This window comes from Colletotrichum higginsianum (genome assembly GCF_001672515.1).
Source record: "Colletotrichum higginsianum IMI 349063 chromosome 7 map unlocalized unitig_7, whole genome shotgun sequence".
In the NCBI taxonomy this organism is placed as follows: domain Eukaryota; kingdom Fungi; phylum Ascomycota; class Sordariomycetes; order Glomerellales; family Glomerellaceae; genus Colletotrichum; species Colletotrichum higginsianum.
This window is the reverse complement of record NW_017263917.1, coordinates 4,340,622-4,356,699: the sequence shown is the minus strand read 5'-3', so window position 1 is coordinate 4,356,699 and position 16,078 is coordinate 4,340,622. Positions and strand designations below refer to the sequence as shown.

Below are 16,078 nucleotides of genomic sequence, written 5' to 3'. Positions count from 1 at the left end.
AAACCCCCAGCTTGAACACCAAAATGGAGACCTTTTCGGGCTCGCTCTCTCCTTCTCTGGACAGGAGGGCGCGACTCGCCACCTGCCTTGGCTCACCTGCAGCCGGAAAACTGACACGGGGGAAGAGCGAAGTCATGTGATCATAGGCACCAGCCCCTTCCTACGGCTGGTCTTCGGTACGTACAGCACATGAACCATGTCATCATCGTTGCCAACTCTGCAACCCGGCCTATGGCCTGGATGGGTCTGCAATGCCCGTGTGACCCATGTGGCGCCCAAGACCCAGTGCTGCCTGAGTCGTCAGCGCTGTTCACAGTGGTGACTCTGGGCCAGCTGCTGCGCCACAATCCTGCCCCCGCAAGACAAGAGGCTGAGGCTAGAGCTGAGGCTGGAGCATCAGGTGCTGAAGCCCAAGGTCGTCCCCACTCGATGTTAGAGGTGAGAGGTGAGAGGTGGACGTCAGTCAGCTCAGAGTCGAGCCCCACCATCCGCCGCCTGCTTCCTATCCGCAGCAGCACGCTTGACCTCTCCCGATTCGACTCCCATTGCGCGGCCAGTGCTCATTCCCCTCACACCGGCTTCATACTCTACCAGACCAATTCCTTGGTCGAGAAGCTCATCAAAATGCCGGTATGTTCAATGCGATTCCCATCGATGCCGCCATCCCATCCGGGGCTCTTCTCGAGACACTACTTACTGTCCTGCCGACCCAACCATTTCCTCCTCCGCCCGCTGAGACCAAGCTGACGATATCCTCTCTTTCTCTCCCCTTTAGGCCTACAACTCCATGTTCAATGCCGATCCCAACGTCCCCCGATTAATAGGCAACTTCCCTCTTCTGCCGTTGCGCACAAAGACCCGCGGCCCTGCATACACCCTCCCCTTCCCCAATCCGCCTTTGCCAGCCAACGAGTCCCCCGATCCCGACAGCGAGAGCTACGACATCCTCGACGAGGTCCTCGCCCTCTTCCGCGCCAACACCTTCTTCCGCAACTTTGAGCTCCAGGGTCCCGCCGATCGCCTGCTGGTCTACGGCATCTGGTTCGTCAGCGACTGCTTGACCAAGATCAAGCCCAACGCCGGCGTCCGCGATGCCTCCAAGGATGTCATGAACGTCGCCCTTGACACCAACTTTGCCATTCCTGGCGACCCGGCATGGCCATTGAACCAGGTATGATGTGGCCCGTACTACGCTTGAAAGGCCTTTATAAATCACTGACATCTCACCTCAGATGTACGAGCCTCCCCGTGATCGACAGGATGCTGAGCAGCTCCGACAGTACATGTCCCAGGTCCGTCAGGAGTTAGCGACGCGGTTATTGGCACGCGTGTACGACGAGGATGGCGACGGAAAGCCGAGCAAGTGGTGGCTGAGCTTTACCAAGAGAAAGTTCATGGGCAAGGCGTTGTGATCCGCCGCGACCATGGGGAAAAAAAGAGAAAGACGTTGGAGACGAAACGTGTAAGGATGTTTAGAGCGACTAGGCCAATATGATGATGCCAATTACTCCAATTTCAGCTCTGTCGGCAAGGGTGGAGGGAATGCTAGGGTATCTATATGCATGCAAGATGCTGTCCAAGGGGGGAGGGACGACAGTTTCCTGAAGTCCCCCCTCCGGCTTCCTAGGTATGCTACCTGCTACCTAGACCATGATATCGTAACCTTTCAACCTTGTTCACGCATCCACCTTTCTCCTCTTGAACTTGCCTCGGGCCTCGACTTTGCCCTCCGCCGGAACGGCCTTCCAGCCAGTGAATACATAGCCGTCCGCACCGCCTCGGCCCATCATCATGGGATGCGTGCGCCCGGGCAGCACCTGCCAGCGCTTCGCCCGGCTCGTCTGCACGTTAGCACCTAGGAGCAGGGTCGGGTTGATGGGAAAGTCGTCCGAGCCTTCCCAGCGCTCCAGCTCCTGGATGGACTTGCCGGCGGTCTCGGCCGGCGGATTTGACGACCAGCCGGCGCGGCGGGCGATGCTGAAGCAGTCGGCGAGCTCTGTCAGCGGCTCGATGCTCTGCGAATAGATGGCGATCGGTGCTCCGCCAGCCAGGAGCGGCAGCGTGTGCCGCAGGATCGAAATGGTGTCCATCGTGCTGGCGATGACGAGCCCGGAAAAACCGCCGGCGCGCGTCGAGTCGACGATGTAACGCGTCCGCGCCCAACGTCTCCGCTTGCGATGGTAGTTGCCCCGGCGGTTAGCCTTCCAGGTGTGCAGCACCTCATCCGACACCTCGGGGGGCGGCGTCGAGTACGTGACGTCCTCCTCGGGCTCCAGGAGCTGCAGCCAAGAAATAGGCAATAGGTTCGTAGCGAGAGGGTGGAGGGGGTGTGGCGGGTTCGGATTTGTGCTGTCATAGTTGTAATACTTGAGGAGTGCGAGGTTCGGCTGGTTGTTGGGGTGGATGAGAGTGAGGGTGTTGGTAGGGGCAAAGATGCTTTCGAAGTCATCGCGACGAGGCGGGTGTCTTCGTCGAGGCTGTTGCGCCTTGGTCGCTTCGTCATCGTTCGCCATCGTGGTGTCGGTTGTCGTGGTCTGTTCAGGACCCGCTGTCGACCCCTGGCCAACAGCTGCCTCTGCGATGCTGGTCTCCTCGGGCTTAGTTTGCGACGCAGCGCCGTTGGTGGTAGCCTCTACTGTCTTCTCTCCAGTTGCTTCCTCGCCGGCAACATCTCTCTGGAAACCGGTCGCCTCAACGTCTTCCGGGTCTTTGGGGTACAGAATGCCCATTCTCTCGGCCATGGCAGCAGTCACCAGGCCGCCGGTATCGTCCACGACCAACCACCGGCCACCAATTTCTGATTTGTCCAACATTCCCGAGCCGTCGGTCGTTACCATTTCGGGCTTGTCCGTCGGGGGAACGCCGCCAAAGTGGACGTTGGCCCAGCACCCAATCAGTCCCATCATCTCTTCCCGCATCTCCAGCACTTTTCCAGCATCCTTCTCCTCCAAGAGCCACTTGCCAAGCGTCAAGGGGTCGAGGGGTTGTATCGTGAAACGGCGTATGTATTTCTTGGTCTTGAGTAGCTTGTACTTGGCCAGGGAGAAAGCCGTTTTCTGGTCGATAGCGGTGTGTGACAGCAGCAGCTTCGCGATAATGTCCTTGCCGGCATCCGTGTTGTTGCCCTGCTTGAGCTGCTCGATCTCCTCGGTGGTCAGGGTCTGGCGGGCAGCGTCATCGATGATCTCACGTCTCGAATGCGCAACGACGTCGCCGCTTTCCTTGTCGACCAACTCAAATTCGGCGCCATCAGGGGCGGCAATGATGTTCTCGAGGGTAGTGCCCTCTTCCTCGGCGTTTTGGGCATTCAAATCCGCCAGGGCGTCGGCGTGGATCTCGCTCGGGGGCACGACCCGTAGTCTACTGAAGTTTTCGCCATCACGTCTGTCGAGGATTTCGTATGTGAGGTGGAAAGGTCGCTCAATGACGAGGTTGCTTGGAAACGAGCCGAGCTTGCCCAGGGAAATCGTTCTGATGCGAGGGAAATCAGCCAAGAATTTGCCAGCCATTCTGCTTGAAAGTGAACTTACGTGTTGGGGATAATCTGAAGCACCTTTGTGTCTTCTGAAAGCAGCTTCAGCGACACCCATTGGTGGGGTTGGACGAGGTGATGCATCGTTGCGACTTGGTTGGACCAGGCTGGAAGGGATCCGTTCAAGCACAGCGAAGCCGTCGCGAAAGGAAAAAATGTTTTTGGTCGAAGCGTCCCTCGGCCTTATCGCTATCGGGACCTCGGTACGGCCAATCAACGGTCGGTGGTCAGTCCCCAGGCGCCAGCCCGTCTCGGTGCCCCGCGCGGGGCATTTGGAGACGAACCGATCGCTGGAGGCGCTGTTAGTCCACCCACGTCACACTTCTTCGATCACTCCATTCAGCCATGCTTCCTCATTTTCTGTATTTTCTTTATATCTGACCTAGCCGCAAGGTTCCGCCCTTTACCTCTTTTCTAGAAACAAGGTGCACGGGATCACATGATGATGCGAGACCTTGAGGTCTACTCCCTGCTACCTGCGTGTCTTCAAGAGTTGCATCTCAACGCTGGATGCTAGCGATAGTATGAGCAGCAATTGCCAAGAAACAGAAAACTATTCTTGACTGGGTAGTAGACCGTTTTGAGTGGAAAAAGACGTGACACAGAAGCTGCCGTTCTGTCAACGTAATGAGGTTTTTCAAATCCTCATCATTTTCTAACCATCTATATTGCTCCGAGATAGCAGAACAGTATTATGAACACCTCTGCGTAAAACTGTCTCATGTAACAATTCTACTTGATTTACAAAGAGTTTTCCACCGTTGTCTTGAAGTCTTCAGGCTCCCTGCCAAGCAGTTCTTTCAAAAGAGGCGACACACATGAAGCTTCACCCCTCCTGAATGCTTCAAAAGCTGTTGCCCACGGCTTTGAAAGATCAACACCATGATAAGTGAAGGTAGGTGGGTTCTCGGACTGAGTCGCAAACTCGTCGTCGGAGACTTGCGTGATTTGGACAGGAGAATCTGCGATCTCTCCGAGAATCTGGACCGTTTCCGCCAGGGTCAGCGTTTTTTCCCCGGAGAGGAGAACCGTCTGATTGCGCCAAGCAAACTCCTTTGGCTGCTTCACGAAACGGGAGATGAGTTCAGCCGTGCCTTCTCCAAGCTCTTCTCTCTTTACCCAAGCAACGCCGGCGCCTGAACCGTCGTGGGGGATCCTGATCTCGCTTCGTGGCTGTTTAGGGTTGTAGAATGAAGTGTACAGAGGATAAGATTCGCTGTAAAGTCCTTCCCGGATTACCGTGTAGCCAAAGCCAGGGTGGTTCTGTCGACATTCCTCTAGATAATTCTCGGTGTCGAGGTGTGCCTGCATAACATGCGCTACACTCTGTGTGCTCTCCGGGGGTCCAGCGAATCCCAAGGATCCGTAAAAGATGTATTTTACACCGCTCTGTATGGCAGCGTTGATAGCAACAATGTGTCGCTTTTCAAGGTTTTGTCAGCTTACTATTGCGCCAGCTACCAGCTCTGAATGGTTGAAATGCTACCTTAGTTCTGTACTGATGCTCGACAGAGGCATAAGAAATCAGGAATAGAGTATCGATACCGTCAAAGGCATTTTTGAGAGCAGCATCGTCATCGTAGCTTGTCTGACGAACTTCAGCGCCAAGGGCTTTGGCAGGGGCAAGCCTCTCGGGGCTACGAGCAATCAAGACAAGGTCCGTTGGGGGGAGGCGTGGTAGGATATGCTTGACGGTGCCGCCACCAATGCCTCCAGAGGCAGGAAAAATGCCAACTTTGTGAGAAGACATGTCTACAAAACACTAAAGAATCAGTCTGTTCTCCAGCAGAATACATGTCTTGCACGGTCTTGGGTAGGAGTTTAATAGGAAGAACCGCACACGACGAGTCAAGCGGCAGTCAATGGGATACGTCACAGTAAAACTTCACAATACAGATCGATCTGCAGAGTATTCCTGATTTAATTGTGGACTTGACTACATTATTAAGCCTGCTTACCAAGTCCCATTGCGAAGCAGTTTCGTGGCTAAGCAGCTGTTGTTATCCCACCGGGTGAGAATGGACCTCATTTTTGCCACGGGCAGGGGGGCTTCGTCATCAGCAAGTTTGCTTGGGGACTCAACTCAACGAAACTATAGAATCAGTGATTCGGGGGTACATCGGAGTGTTCTCGGAGTCGGGAGAAGTAAGGTCTATTTGTGCCGGATGGGATAGTTTTAGAGCTCAAAGCTATGAGCTCATACAATATAGAGATTAGAGAGACCGCTGACCGCTGTCCAAGACTTACTTAGGAATGAAGCATTTCCATCTTCAGAACTTTCCGAATATTATTAGCCGGATAAATGAAACTCTTCTACTAACAAGTGCTTTGTCTCCTTAGTGTTCGCGCAAGAACATGCACCTAATCGAGGAAGACATGACCCAGCCAGTCAATAGCGAAGAAACAACAGCCAGTGTCTAACATCAATGTTAATCAGCTAAGTTTCTAGTTGGTAGTGTGCTTTTCGGAGGTATTATAGGCATTGAAGGTAACAAAAGGGATGTAAATTGAGCTGTTTCATTTAGGTCTCTAGTCACTAAACGGTTGGTTTGACAGGCTTTTGAGCATTTACATCAAACATAGTAGTAAGACTCTAACCGCATACACTGTCCTGTGCTAATTATAAAAGTTAGATTTTAAATTACACCACGTTTGACTGTGTGAGAAGCCCAGATGAGCGTTCGATCCTGTGATTTTGATTCAAAGCTCGTCACCTTCTCGACGCGGGATACTTCCTGAGCCGAGAACGTTATTGGCACACTGTTCCATCCCAAGAAGCCGCAAGAAGCCAGCAGTGACATGAAGTACGACAGTCAGAGTACCAAAGAGAAACAGTGGGAGTAGAGTATATGTCGCAAAGACTAATTATAGGTCAGCGTGTTTATAACTCAGTTTGTATCTCGGGTAATTGGTATGACTTACACACGCCACCGCCAGTCTGCATTACAACCTCGAAGAGCTCTCCGCGCATGATGGAAAGAGCACCGGCCTCCAACTTCCAGGGTCCAACAAGCCTGAACTTGGTATTGAAGTTGGACCCCATAGCCCAGGTGTAAAAGGCTCTGAAGCCTTGACGCGCCATGAAAGATATCGTTGGCGCGGCACCCATGTCGAGCGCAAGCTGGTACGCATACGATTCTTGCTCGACACCGTGCTTGGTCTTGAAGAAATCGTGTCCTCCTCGAGCTCTGAGAGCGTAGTCAACTTCATAATGGGCGACGGCATCGGGGCACGTGCCTTGACCCGGAGCGGAGAGGGGCATAGGCACTTGTTGGGGATACTTGTACCGAAGGAGGTTCAAAACCCATAGTTGAGCTTGTAATTCAGCAAGAGGGGGTATGGCACCTGTGAATAGTAAGCAGGGCAACAGATACGCTCTAAAATGGGTCGGGATGAACGGTACCGATACCAGGACGCACAAAGCCGATGAAGCCGGCAGTCACATCGCCTCGTCTCCAGATGCCACGAACATCCAGCTCGTCCGGCTTCGGATAGTCTTCGCCCAGGAAGCAGAACCGACGAACGTATCCCGTCGCGAGGACAACCAAATCAGGTCGAGTACCTCTGGAGAGTGCCTCAGCATGCTCTTTTCTTTTGCTGTCTGGGAAGGTGACCGTGCCGTCACTTGAAAACAATGTAGGCCACGGGGCAGTCAAGATCTTCTTTCCGCCCGTTTCCTTAAGCTCCATGTTCATAACAAAGGCTCGGACACGAGAGAAAATGCCCTGCGCCCGGTATCCTTCGTTCAGATATGGGAGCGCGCGATCTGACTTGACCAGAAACACTTCTCGAGTTAGTTGTGGGCTTAACACCACCCCTTCTTGCCGTAGTTACTCACAGGAATCCACATTGTTGCGATCGCCTTCGATCTGGCCAACCCACTGATCTGGACCGGCACTGGTTCCCCCGGAAAGAAAGTGTAGGCTTTTAAGCGTCTTGTCGTATACGTTCCAAATGAACTGGGAGTGTTGGAGCCTCTCTGGAAGGTAAGCTGTGTCAAGGAAGCTGGCAATCGCCGTGTCGACTGGCTTCTGACGAGGGTCGGGCTTCCACATCTTCATGACAACTGGCAGCGGAACAGTCTAGAGCTAGAATCAGCACTGTTGTTCCAAAACAGCAGAAGTATTATCGAGTTGGCCTGCAAGTATTTACCTTTTTGGCACAGAAGAAGCCGTCCTTGTGACACAGAGTCACTTCACGGGCCTCTGAGGTCACTGCCAAGTGGGCAAGATCCATCGCTGTCTCCCCCGCCCCGAGGATCATTACCGACGTGTTGACTCCAAATTGTTTTCTCTCTTTGACTTGAGACGAGTGAAGAGTCTTGACGCCGTCGAGGCCTTTTATGGGCGGGATATAAGGAACATTGTTTAGTCCAGAGCATATGGCGACAGCGTCACATTCCCACGACTCGGATTCTTCCAACTCATTCTTGGTTTCGTCGGATGACCCTTTGCCGATTCGTCTGAAAACGACACGATGACCGCTGGAGGTACGTGACACGCGCAGGACCTCAGTTCTAGTCTGGATGAGGTCCCAAAGTTTGAACTGAGTGCAGTAGTTCTCGAGGTATTGAACGTAATCTCCCATTGGCAGGAAATCAGGAAGATCTCGAGCAGCCCTGAAGTCTGAAAAAGCCGTGAGATACTTGGAAGACACCATCTGCCTCTGTTTAGCAATTATCTGTATGGATCATCGCAGATCAACGGGAGACAGAATTCAATGGGGGATGAGACAATTGAGAACAGGGGAGCTAAACCTACCTCGGCCTCTTCGTACACTCTGTACCTGTAAACACCGCCGACACTCTCTTCGCGCTCGAAGATGCGAACTTCAACATTGGGTACGCCGAAGAACTCCCTGGATTGGCTGAGGTACTTGGCGGTAACCAATCCAGAGGCTCCGGCACCGATGACTGCGACTCGGACTGGCTTCATGATCGAACTGATGTCCCTAAGAGAGTTGGCAGTCTGGCTCATCCTGGCTGTATGTTCCAGTGATTTCTGGAATTCAGTGCCGTTCGGTATAGTGTTTCCTCGAAGCTTGGGGTGAACCGGATTCATAAACAGGTGAAAAAGAGCTACTGGCCCAGGAGATGTCCGCGGCAGTAACGAGGCTCGGGTATCTGGTGAATGGTGTTTAAGGTGAAGTTAGGATGAGTTGGGTTCACAGGGAATGAACACAGTTCCAGGACTCAAAGGCGTCATCTGTTTGCAAAACAACTGCAATACAAAGCAGGTACCGGCCAAATTCTTGTTCGCCAGCGTTTGCTCTTGAATCCAAGTCCGGGGTCGGTGCCGATGAGTACCAAGTCCTGTCTCGTCCCGAGAAAGAGGCAAGAAGGTGGGCAGAAACGGTGATTTATCATCAATGACAGGCAATATTGAGAGTGGTAGATCTTGTGGCACAGACTGAGGGGGGAGGGTGCGACATGGGAAAGGGATTGCTGTGGTTCAAGACAGCAAACGTGGTGAGTGATATAAGTAGCGCTGTCACGGTTCAAAAAGGCAGGGAAATAACAAGCTAATGTGGGCTGAAGGAAGGCCAAGATGTCGAATGTTGACCACCGTATTCTGCACGATCTCTTACATCGAGTTTCTGACTAAATCTGGGGGCGAATGATACGTTGGCGCCTATCCATAACCACGCCTGAAAGTTGCATATGTGTAGGAAGAACATCAGTCACTTTGCAGCTGAACAGCTGCCATATTGGGATTCGGAGGATCCCGCAGCTCAGCACCACTGCTGACGCTTACACCGTCCAGGGGTGGTCGCCCAATCAAACATGATGCTGGTTCGCAGCTAAGCTTGGGGGCCAGGCGCCAAGGATGCTCCTTCGGCTCACATTCCTGATTCAAGGCTTCGGTGAGATCAGCTCGCGTAGCGACTGGCTACTCACTCGAAATAGGATGCCTCGAGCAGCTTAGGGCTGCAAGACTTGATTGAAACCTGTATAGCTCCATTCCTCCGGATTCCCAAGGAAGCAACGGAAATTGTCTCGTAACGTCGGGCTCCCAGGTTCGGGTCTTGGGAATAACGGAACTATGCAAAGTGAGGCTATTCAAAATGATCTGTACGCCGGGATTTTTCAAATTACAACGCTTCTTTTCTTGGTTAAACTCGTAGATTATACGCTATCCTTTTGATCTTAATCAAATCGACATATGATGATTCCATGGATGCAGTTACCGTACAAGGATGATCCAACAACCATCGAGAACCACTTTTTTCTTTTGATGTGCCTCATCATTACGTACGTACATCATACAGGTAGGTACAGGCAGGCTTTTTGTTTCATGGAGTGACAGTCTGGTTCATTCTGTCTGAGTTCAATCTCTCGATTTCCTCTGTTGGCCATCGCAAGTATTCACGATATCTCGGTCCCAAGATGAGCGCGACTCCGTGCAGGATGTGATTTGCCCAGCCCTCCATGTACCACACCCATTCAAGTGTCTTGATGGGAACCACGAAGTATGCTAGGATGAGAAGGGCCAAAGGGCTCTTCTTTTTGAGACAGAGAACAAATTCGTCCTTCATTGCATATACGCATCCAATCACAACCTCCATCTTGCCGTCTACCGTCAGCTTTGGCTCTTCAGTGGTGCCAAACGTTGACCGGAAACACGAAATAACGCTTTCAGCCATGTCTTCGAGGACCTGTTTGTCTGGATCGTTGGAGACAGAGATGAAATCTGCGAGGCTGCGCAGTGGCGGCTCCCATTGAACCGCCCTATTTGTCGTCGGAGCCGTCGAGGGCAGCGGTTTTTCTTCGGGATCGGGATGAGGCCCCAGTACCCCTGAAAAGATGGCATCCCATCCCATGTTGGTAACGACAATGCGAACGCCCTTCAGGAGCTCAAACCATGCCACTTCCTCTCCGTCTGCAATGACGAGGAGATGACCCGGGCTGGGTTTCGCTGCAAAGGCGTAGGCGCAAACAAGGGTTGTCGATATGTAGAGTGCGTCGGCCAAGGCCTTGTTTTGGGTAGGCAGAAGCTCCATGACTTGACGAAGGCCTACAATGTAATGGCTATCTGCAAGCTGTGTGTATCGGTCTGACTCGCTGGGCTTCTGCTTTGCCATGTGCAAGGCGGAGACGGCGAGAAGGAGGTGCAGTACGCAGTGGTTTCTGAAGGCCAGACGCGGAACTTTCTCGCGCCAGAGCTTTGAGTCCTGGAAGGTGAGGTCCTTGGATGTCAAAAAGTGGTGCTGCAACTCGAGATCGTCTACCGTCCATATCCACGGGAGATCCATCATCCCCTGATCTGGCAATGCCGCTACAAGAGCCGTATCGGCTGACGTTGATCTCATACTGTCCAACGAGCCCGGCATGCCGTGGGAAGGACTAGGTCCTCTAAACACTGCATCCCAGTCCTTGCGTGGACGACCTCGTTTTCGGGGTTGTAAGGCGAGAGTCTTAATCGGACCAGACGGCTCCCGCTCAACTGAACTCGAGGCCAGTGCCGGGAAATCGCAAGCGATGGCCGCTTTTACACATTGTCCGCAGAGAGGCTTAACTTCATCACACTTCCAGTCGACGTCAGATAGGAGTTATTCGCAGCCCCAGTTCATCTTGAAGGCTTACCTTTATCCTCCTCTGCTTACAACTCTTGCATCCGTTCCGGGATTTCTTATGGGATCTTCTCTTCGCGATGTGGCATGTCGTGCAGGTGCAGCCAGGGTCTCCGTGCTTCGCGCCGGCCATGTTCGGTTCGCTCATGCCTATGTGAGTCACCGTTTCAAGATAAGGGATGGCTTGCTGGCTCAATATGCTGGAATATACATAGACAGTTGCTCAAAGGCAGTAAAGGTTATCGCCAAGTACCGCTGCAAGGGGAAAAGATTGAGTTGGTACGATGTAGTGATGACAGTATTGCGGGCCGGCCCTTTATTGGTGATTAATCGAGGTTACCTGCTTAGTAATTGGTAACTGCCAGTGCGCAGCGCCACGCGGCAAAGCTTGGGATGGGGCTTAAAGGGGGTCTTGTCATCCACTGCAAGGTTGATGTGTATTGTACAAGAAGAGGCAGCTTCATTGCCTGAATTATATTTCTAGAACTGTTTGCCCGGCTTTGGACTCTCTATCGGCAGAAGTGGAGATCTATCTTATGCGACCGTTTTTTGTGGTGGGCGCTGCCAATCAAGGACAACATTGCCCTTCTCTCGCTCGTCACGGCGTATATCATACCAGCCGGCTCCCACTACCACAGTTGAATTGCCGTTACCGTCCGAGACGACGAGTTCCTTTTTGGGCGGTGGACCGAGCGGCGGCCAATCGATAGGCTCCTGTGCTTCTGTATCCACAGAGTTACGTCCTCCCTCCTGCCTCCCCTTCACCCAGTGATTCAGTACTGATCGATATTCCGAGACGTGGTGATCGAGGTGCACGTCTGGGTGTTTGTGCCATGCGGCTAACGCTTGGATTTCAGTGGGGTCTTGCTGGTCGTAAGGCACCTCCCTGAAGTGTTTATCAAGTGTGATGATCTCGTATATGGTGAATATGACACCCTTGACATCGTCTCGCTCGCTGATGTGCCCAATACCTCCAATGCGACCCGAGTAGTTGAAATCAAACACCAGAATGTTGTCTGTGGACGGATCAACGAGAAGATTCCGTGGAGCGATATCCTGATGCATGATGCCGTGCTTAAGGTTCAGGTCGTCCACGACGTGAGTCAACTGCTTAAGCCACTCGAGCTTAAAGACGCGTGATCGGTTGTCCTCAATCGTGCCGCCGGGGATGTAGACGCTTGTGAACCCAACAACGTGACCGTTCAGTTCGTCCAGCACGAGCCTGTCGAACGGGACTATGTTTGGATGCTTAGGGAGGCGCATCCACAAGTTCATTTCATGCCACAGTCTATGCAGGAACTGTACAAGAAAGTAGTATTTGAAGATAACTTTCTTTTCACCGCCAGCGTTGGGGTGTGCCTGATACGACACGAGATCGACGTTGGGAGAAATTCGATCAATTTCTTTCAAGTCCGAGCGAATAACAGTTTGGATATGCTCTGGCGGCTGAAGCTTCTCCAAAGGCGGATAGTACACGCTGGTGGTTTCGTCGTCTTCGGGATTGTTGGAGACGGAGATCAGGCTTCCGTCCGGAGAGATGTGTATCGCGTACGCATCGGTTGGGAGTTTATCGATATGCTTCTTGAGGTTTTCGATGGCTAGGTCTTCGTTATCCTGCTCTTCATCCATGGTGACGGCGATTACCCGCCTCTGGTCCCAATCGAGAATGTGCCAAGTGCTAGGCCCTCCTGGTGTGAGGGCACCGCCTGGAGCAAAGTATCTGAATTCCGGATCGATCATTTCTTGCTGTCATGTACCAAGATTTGGCCATGCGATCAAAATGATGGAGATGCTGGTGGTGAATGGCTAGTGTAGGGGTGGGAGGGGTGTCCTAACGGTCAAGAAAGGCGTTGGGAATGGGAGAATGTTGGTGGCTTGTGTGCAGAAGTAGAACCAATGAGACGGTCAACTGGGCGTGCCTCAATGTTTGCCCCACTGTGTACATGATCTTTGTATCAGGGGGGGAGGTCTCGGAAAATTGCAACGCATTCGTTTCTTCCTTTCTATTGACGATGCGCTCTACACTGGAATAAAGCAAAGATGGCGACGGACTGCACACAAGCCCCTCAGTATGCTTCTTATGCCATTACATATGGGTTCAAAACTACTAACAACACAAGACTAAACCTCCAGTCGCAAGTGAGATTCCCATTCCTCCAGCGCATCAAACACACGACCAACCTGACAGGCTCTGCAATATATCGCCACGAAAGACCGCCTTCTTCGGATAAGGGCACAGTATTTGACGCTCTGGTGTGTTATCCGGCCTCGTGATAGTCACTGGCGAGCTTTCTGGCGCCGTTCCGTTCTCAACCCAGGATCGAAGCTGATCGAACAAGGCCACCGGTTGGCCGCCGCGACCACCCCAGCAGTGTCCTAATCCGGGAACCAAGAAATATCTGTAAAACTCTTGCGCGTGTGTTTGAAGTGCCAAAACTTGCTCGTAGTAATCAAGCGAGATATTTGTGGGAATGGTAGGGTCGGCCTTTGCGATATCAGTCAATCAGTTCGAGTTATGTTGCCAATTTGGCAATGGGGCATGTTAGCCACTGTGAACTTACAAGGCCATGGAATGTGATCATCTTGCCTCCACTATCCCGAAATAATGTCAGGTCCGGGTCGTCTGAGGCCAGGAAGGAATCGAACTGCTGTTTGAACGAACGAAATGCGCGCTCTAGCCCCTTGAAAGAGATTTTGGTGGTGCTCAAGTCGGGCTCTTTGTCGATGAAATACCCCATCAGAAGCTTGACGGCAGAATTGGGTACACCAGTGCACTCTCCATTCTCATCGCAGCTCGTTGGAGCACCTTTGGTAAGATCTGTGCCCATCTCCAAACCATGCAAGTAGGTAGTCTCGTTTTCGGCCGTCACGGGACCTGTCCACATCGCGTTGGCGACAGCTGCTGCTGCAAGAGTGAGGTTGATGGACCTTCCTGTAGACGGGCAATAGAATCTTGACCCAACATACGTGAAGGGATCGAATATCCTCTTGCAGCCGCTTGTGTCGGCTATGATGCCGTCTTCGACACCGTCAAGGCCATCACAAGTAGACACAGCAAGCGCCGTGAGCTCTTGCAACTCACATGCCTGAGGGTACTGCCCAGTGACATCCATGTACACTTTGGGCCACATGGTACTGATGAATACTCCTGCCCAGTTTACTGCTGGCGCCGCCGCGATGATGCCGTCGTATGCAGTCGGATATCGTTGGGCAAGCGTTGTACCTTGCCGGCCCCCTTGGGAACAGCCATTCCAATACGAATAGGATGGTTCTCGGCCGTAATAACTTTTGATCAGGTGCTTTGCTATGATTGCCTGGTATTGTCAGCAACGTCCGCAAGGCCCTGGAGGATCTGTTTCGAACCTCGTCATTCAGCGTTTGCGAGCCAAGGTCTTGAAGCGCATACAGGTTGGAGTTACCGGGGCTGATCAATGCCCACGGCATCGGCCCTACAGCATTTCCAAGTCCTGCATCGGTAGTCACCGTGGCATACCCATCCGCTATGGCACCGGCCATGCCAGCGTAGCTCAGTATGAACCGGCCGGCGCGCCATCCGCCACCTCCCACCGCCTGGAGTCTTCCATTCCATTCGTCAGTTGGAAGCCATGTTTCGACGTTGACGACATCGCCGTGGCCGGGATGGGTATAGGACACTGTGATGTTACAAAAAGACACGTCGTGCATGTTGACTGATGGTTGCGAAAATCTCCATCCTGCGGGGATCCAACCGCTGTAGTTTGTGAACAAAGAGGCTTCTATGGAAAGGAATTCTGCGCCCAGCAGCGAAAGGCTTGGAAATGTCTCCGCAACGCAAGGGTTGGGAGTGAGGATAGTGTCGATGGCATCCGCCACAGGGTTCAGCGGGTCCAACGGCTTCTGTAAGCCGGGTCCGTTGGAAAACGCCGGTGACAGCCGAGCGAGTCCACCTGCCATTGTTACGATATGTAGAGCGTGAACAGATTCGGATTCTGCTGCTCTAGCCTACCCTGGTAGTCTGTAGCTTCGCGATTGTGGGATTCTACTAGAGCGTATAAGATGGATTTCGAGATGATGTAAATAGCAGCTTCACTTGAGATCAGCATCTTCACTTATCAATTGTTTCATGCTGCCCTGGCCTTCCCGATCACACCGAGCTACCCGCAGACCTTAGGATCCCTGCACATTCTTTTGCCGTCGATTCTAAACAACCAATCAGAGGCTTGATAAAATCCATGTTGAATACGGGCACTTCTGTTTCAGACAAGGGGCCCATGTGGTTATGGAGCATAAACAAGGGCATTGTGAACTACTTCAGATGTTGTCATGCACTGACTTGTAGATGATAAATAGCCAAACCAAGCAATAAAAATGAAAGCTTCCATTTTAGTTGGAGTTCAAGCGTTGGTTCGCGTTAGCTCTGTGCTTAAAAGAGAATTAGCTAATTTTCTTATTGTCAGCAAAAAGCATTGGTCCACAGCTAATTAATGGTTGACCACATTTTGTCACAGTCGGTGGGAGCAACAGTTACACCCTACGCTATGCTATGACTGGCTGTTGGAATCGAACTACTCAGTGATTACTTTGAGAGTTTTGACTTGATTCACCGTTGGCATAAAACTTGGGGGTTGAAGGGGTAAATGGCTGGGCGAGTGTGTAAATGTCGGAAGCATCATTACTGTCTCACGGTTAACTAAGTTAACCTCGTATAGAATCGAACATCACTCATTGCCTTTTATCAAATGCACTTATGATATTTATCGAATTAAAATTAGACAGAAGAGTTGAGTTGCTACAAGCACCCAAGTTTACAGCCAGGCAACGTCACCTTCGCTCTAGCTGGAAAGGGTACTCAGGAGCATCAGAGACTACAGGTATTATTTCCAAGTTATGAAGTTACTAACAATTTGCTATGGCTGTTTCATATTGTACTTAGTAATTGATTCCTCCATACTGTGCAAATCCTTTAGGGGAATAAAACTGCTGGGTTCTCGAGCCAAG

At 52.0% G+C, this 16,078-nt stretch overlaps 7 protein-coding genes across 7 annotated transcripts; 1 reads left to right on the top strand and 6 right to left on the bottom strand.

Moving 5' to 3' along the window:
- Positions 1-189: 189 nt before the first annotated feature.
- Positions 190-1,412, top strand: CH63R_10998 (Actin-related protein 2/3 complex subunit 3; the record flags this gene model as incomplete). The annotated part of the gene is made up of 3 exons (XM_018305972.1): positions 190-630; positions 776-1,171; positions 1,233-1,412. The coding sequence occupies 3 exons, from the start codon at positions 190-192 to the stop codon at positions 1,410-1,412; spliced, it is 1,017 nt and encodes a 338-aa protein (XP_018155396.1).
- Positions 1,413-1,676: 264 nt separating this feature from the next.
- CH63R_10997 (Gcd10p family protein) lies at positions 1,677-3,616 on the bottom strand (the record flags this gene model as incomplete). The annotated part of the gene is made up of 2 exons (XM_018305971.1): positions 1,677-3,471; positions 3,531-3,616. 2 exons carry the CDS (start codon positions 3,614-3,616, stop codon positions 1,677-1,679), a joined length of 1,881 nt encoding a protein of 626 aa, XP_018155395.1.
- Positions 3,617-4,273: 657 nt separating this feature from the next.
- On the bottom strand, positions 4,274-5,282 carry CH63R_10996 (NmrA family protein; the record flags this gene model as incomplete). Its single annotated transcript, XM_018305970.1, has 2 exons — positions 4,274-4,954; positions 5,019-5,282. 2 exons carry the CDS (start codon positions 5,280-5,282, stop codon positions 4,274-4,276), a joined length of 945 nt encoding a protein of 314 aa, XP_018155394.1.
- A 950-nt stretch (positions 5,283-6,232) lies between these two features.
- CH63R_10995 (Dimethylaniline monooxygenase) lies at positions 6,233-8,508 on the bottom strand (the record flags this gene model as incomplete). Its single annotated transcript, XM_018305969.1, has 6 exons — positions 6,233-6,393; positions 6,455-6,877; positions 6,936-7,316; positions 7,371-7,614; positions 7,685-8,191; positions 8,293-8,508. 6 exons carry the CDS (start codon positions 8,506-8,508, stop codon positions 6,233-6,235), a joined length of 1,932 nt encoding a protein of 643 aa, XP_018155393.1.
- A 1,315-nt stretch (positions 8,509-9,823) lies between these two features.
- Positions 9,824-11,249, bottom strand: CH63R_10994 (C6 finger domain-containing protein; the record flags this gene model as incomplete). Its single annotated transcript, XM_018305968.1, has 2 exons — positions 9,824-11,056; positions 11,115-11,249. The coding sequence occupies 2 exons, from the start codon at positions 11,247-11,249 to the stop codon at positions 9,824-9,826; spliced, it is 1,368 nt and encodes a 455-aa protein (XP_018155392.1).
- Positions 11,250-11,635: 386 nt separating this feature from the next.
- Positions 11,636-12,730, bottom strand: CH63R_10993 (Serine threonine protein kinase; the record flags this gene model as incomplete). The annotated part of the gene is made up of 1 exon (XM_018305967.1): positions 11,636-12,730. One exon carries the CDS (start codon positions 12,728-12,730, stop codon positions 11,636-11,638), a length of 1,095 nt encoding a protein of 364 aa, XP_018155391.1.
- A 535-nt stretch (positions 12,731-13,265) lies between these two features.
- Positions 13,266-15,034, bottom strand: CH63R_10992 (Carboxylic ester hydrolase; the record flags this gene model as incomplete). Its single annotated transcript, XM_018305966.1, has 3 exons — positions 13,266-13,586; positions 13,663-14,415; positions 14,465-15,034. 3 exons carry the CDS (start codon positions 15,032-15,034, stop codon positions 13,266-13,268), a joined length of 1,644 nt encoding a protein of 547 aa, XP_018155390.1.
- Between the last annotated feature and the right edge of the window lie 1,044 nt (positions 15,035-16,078).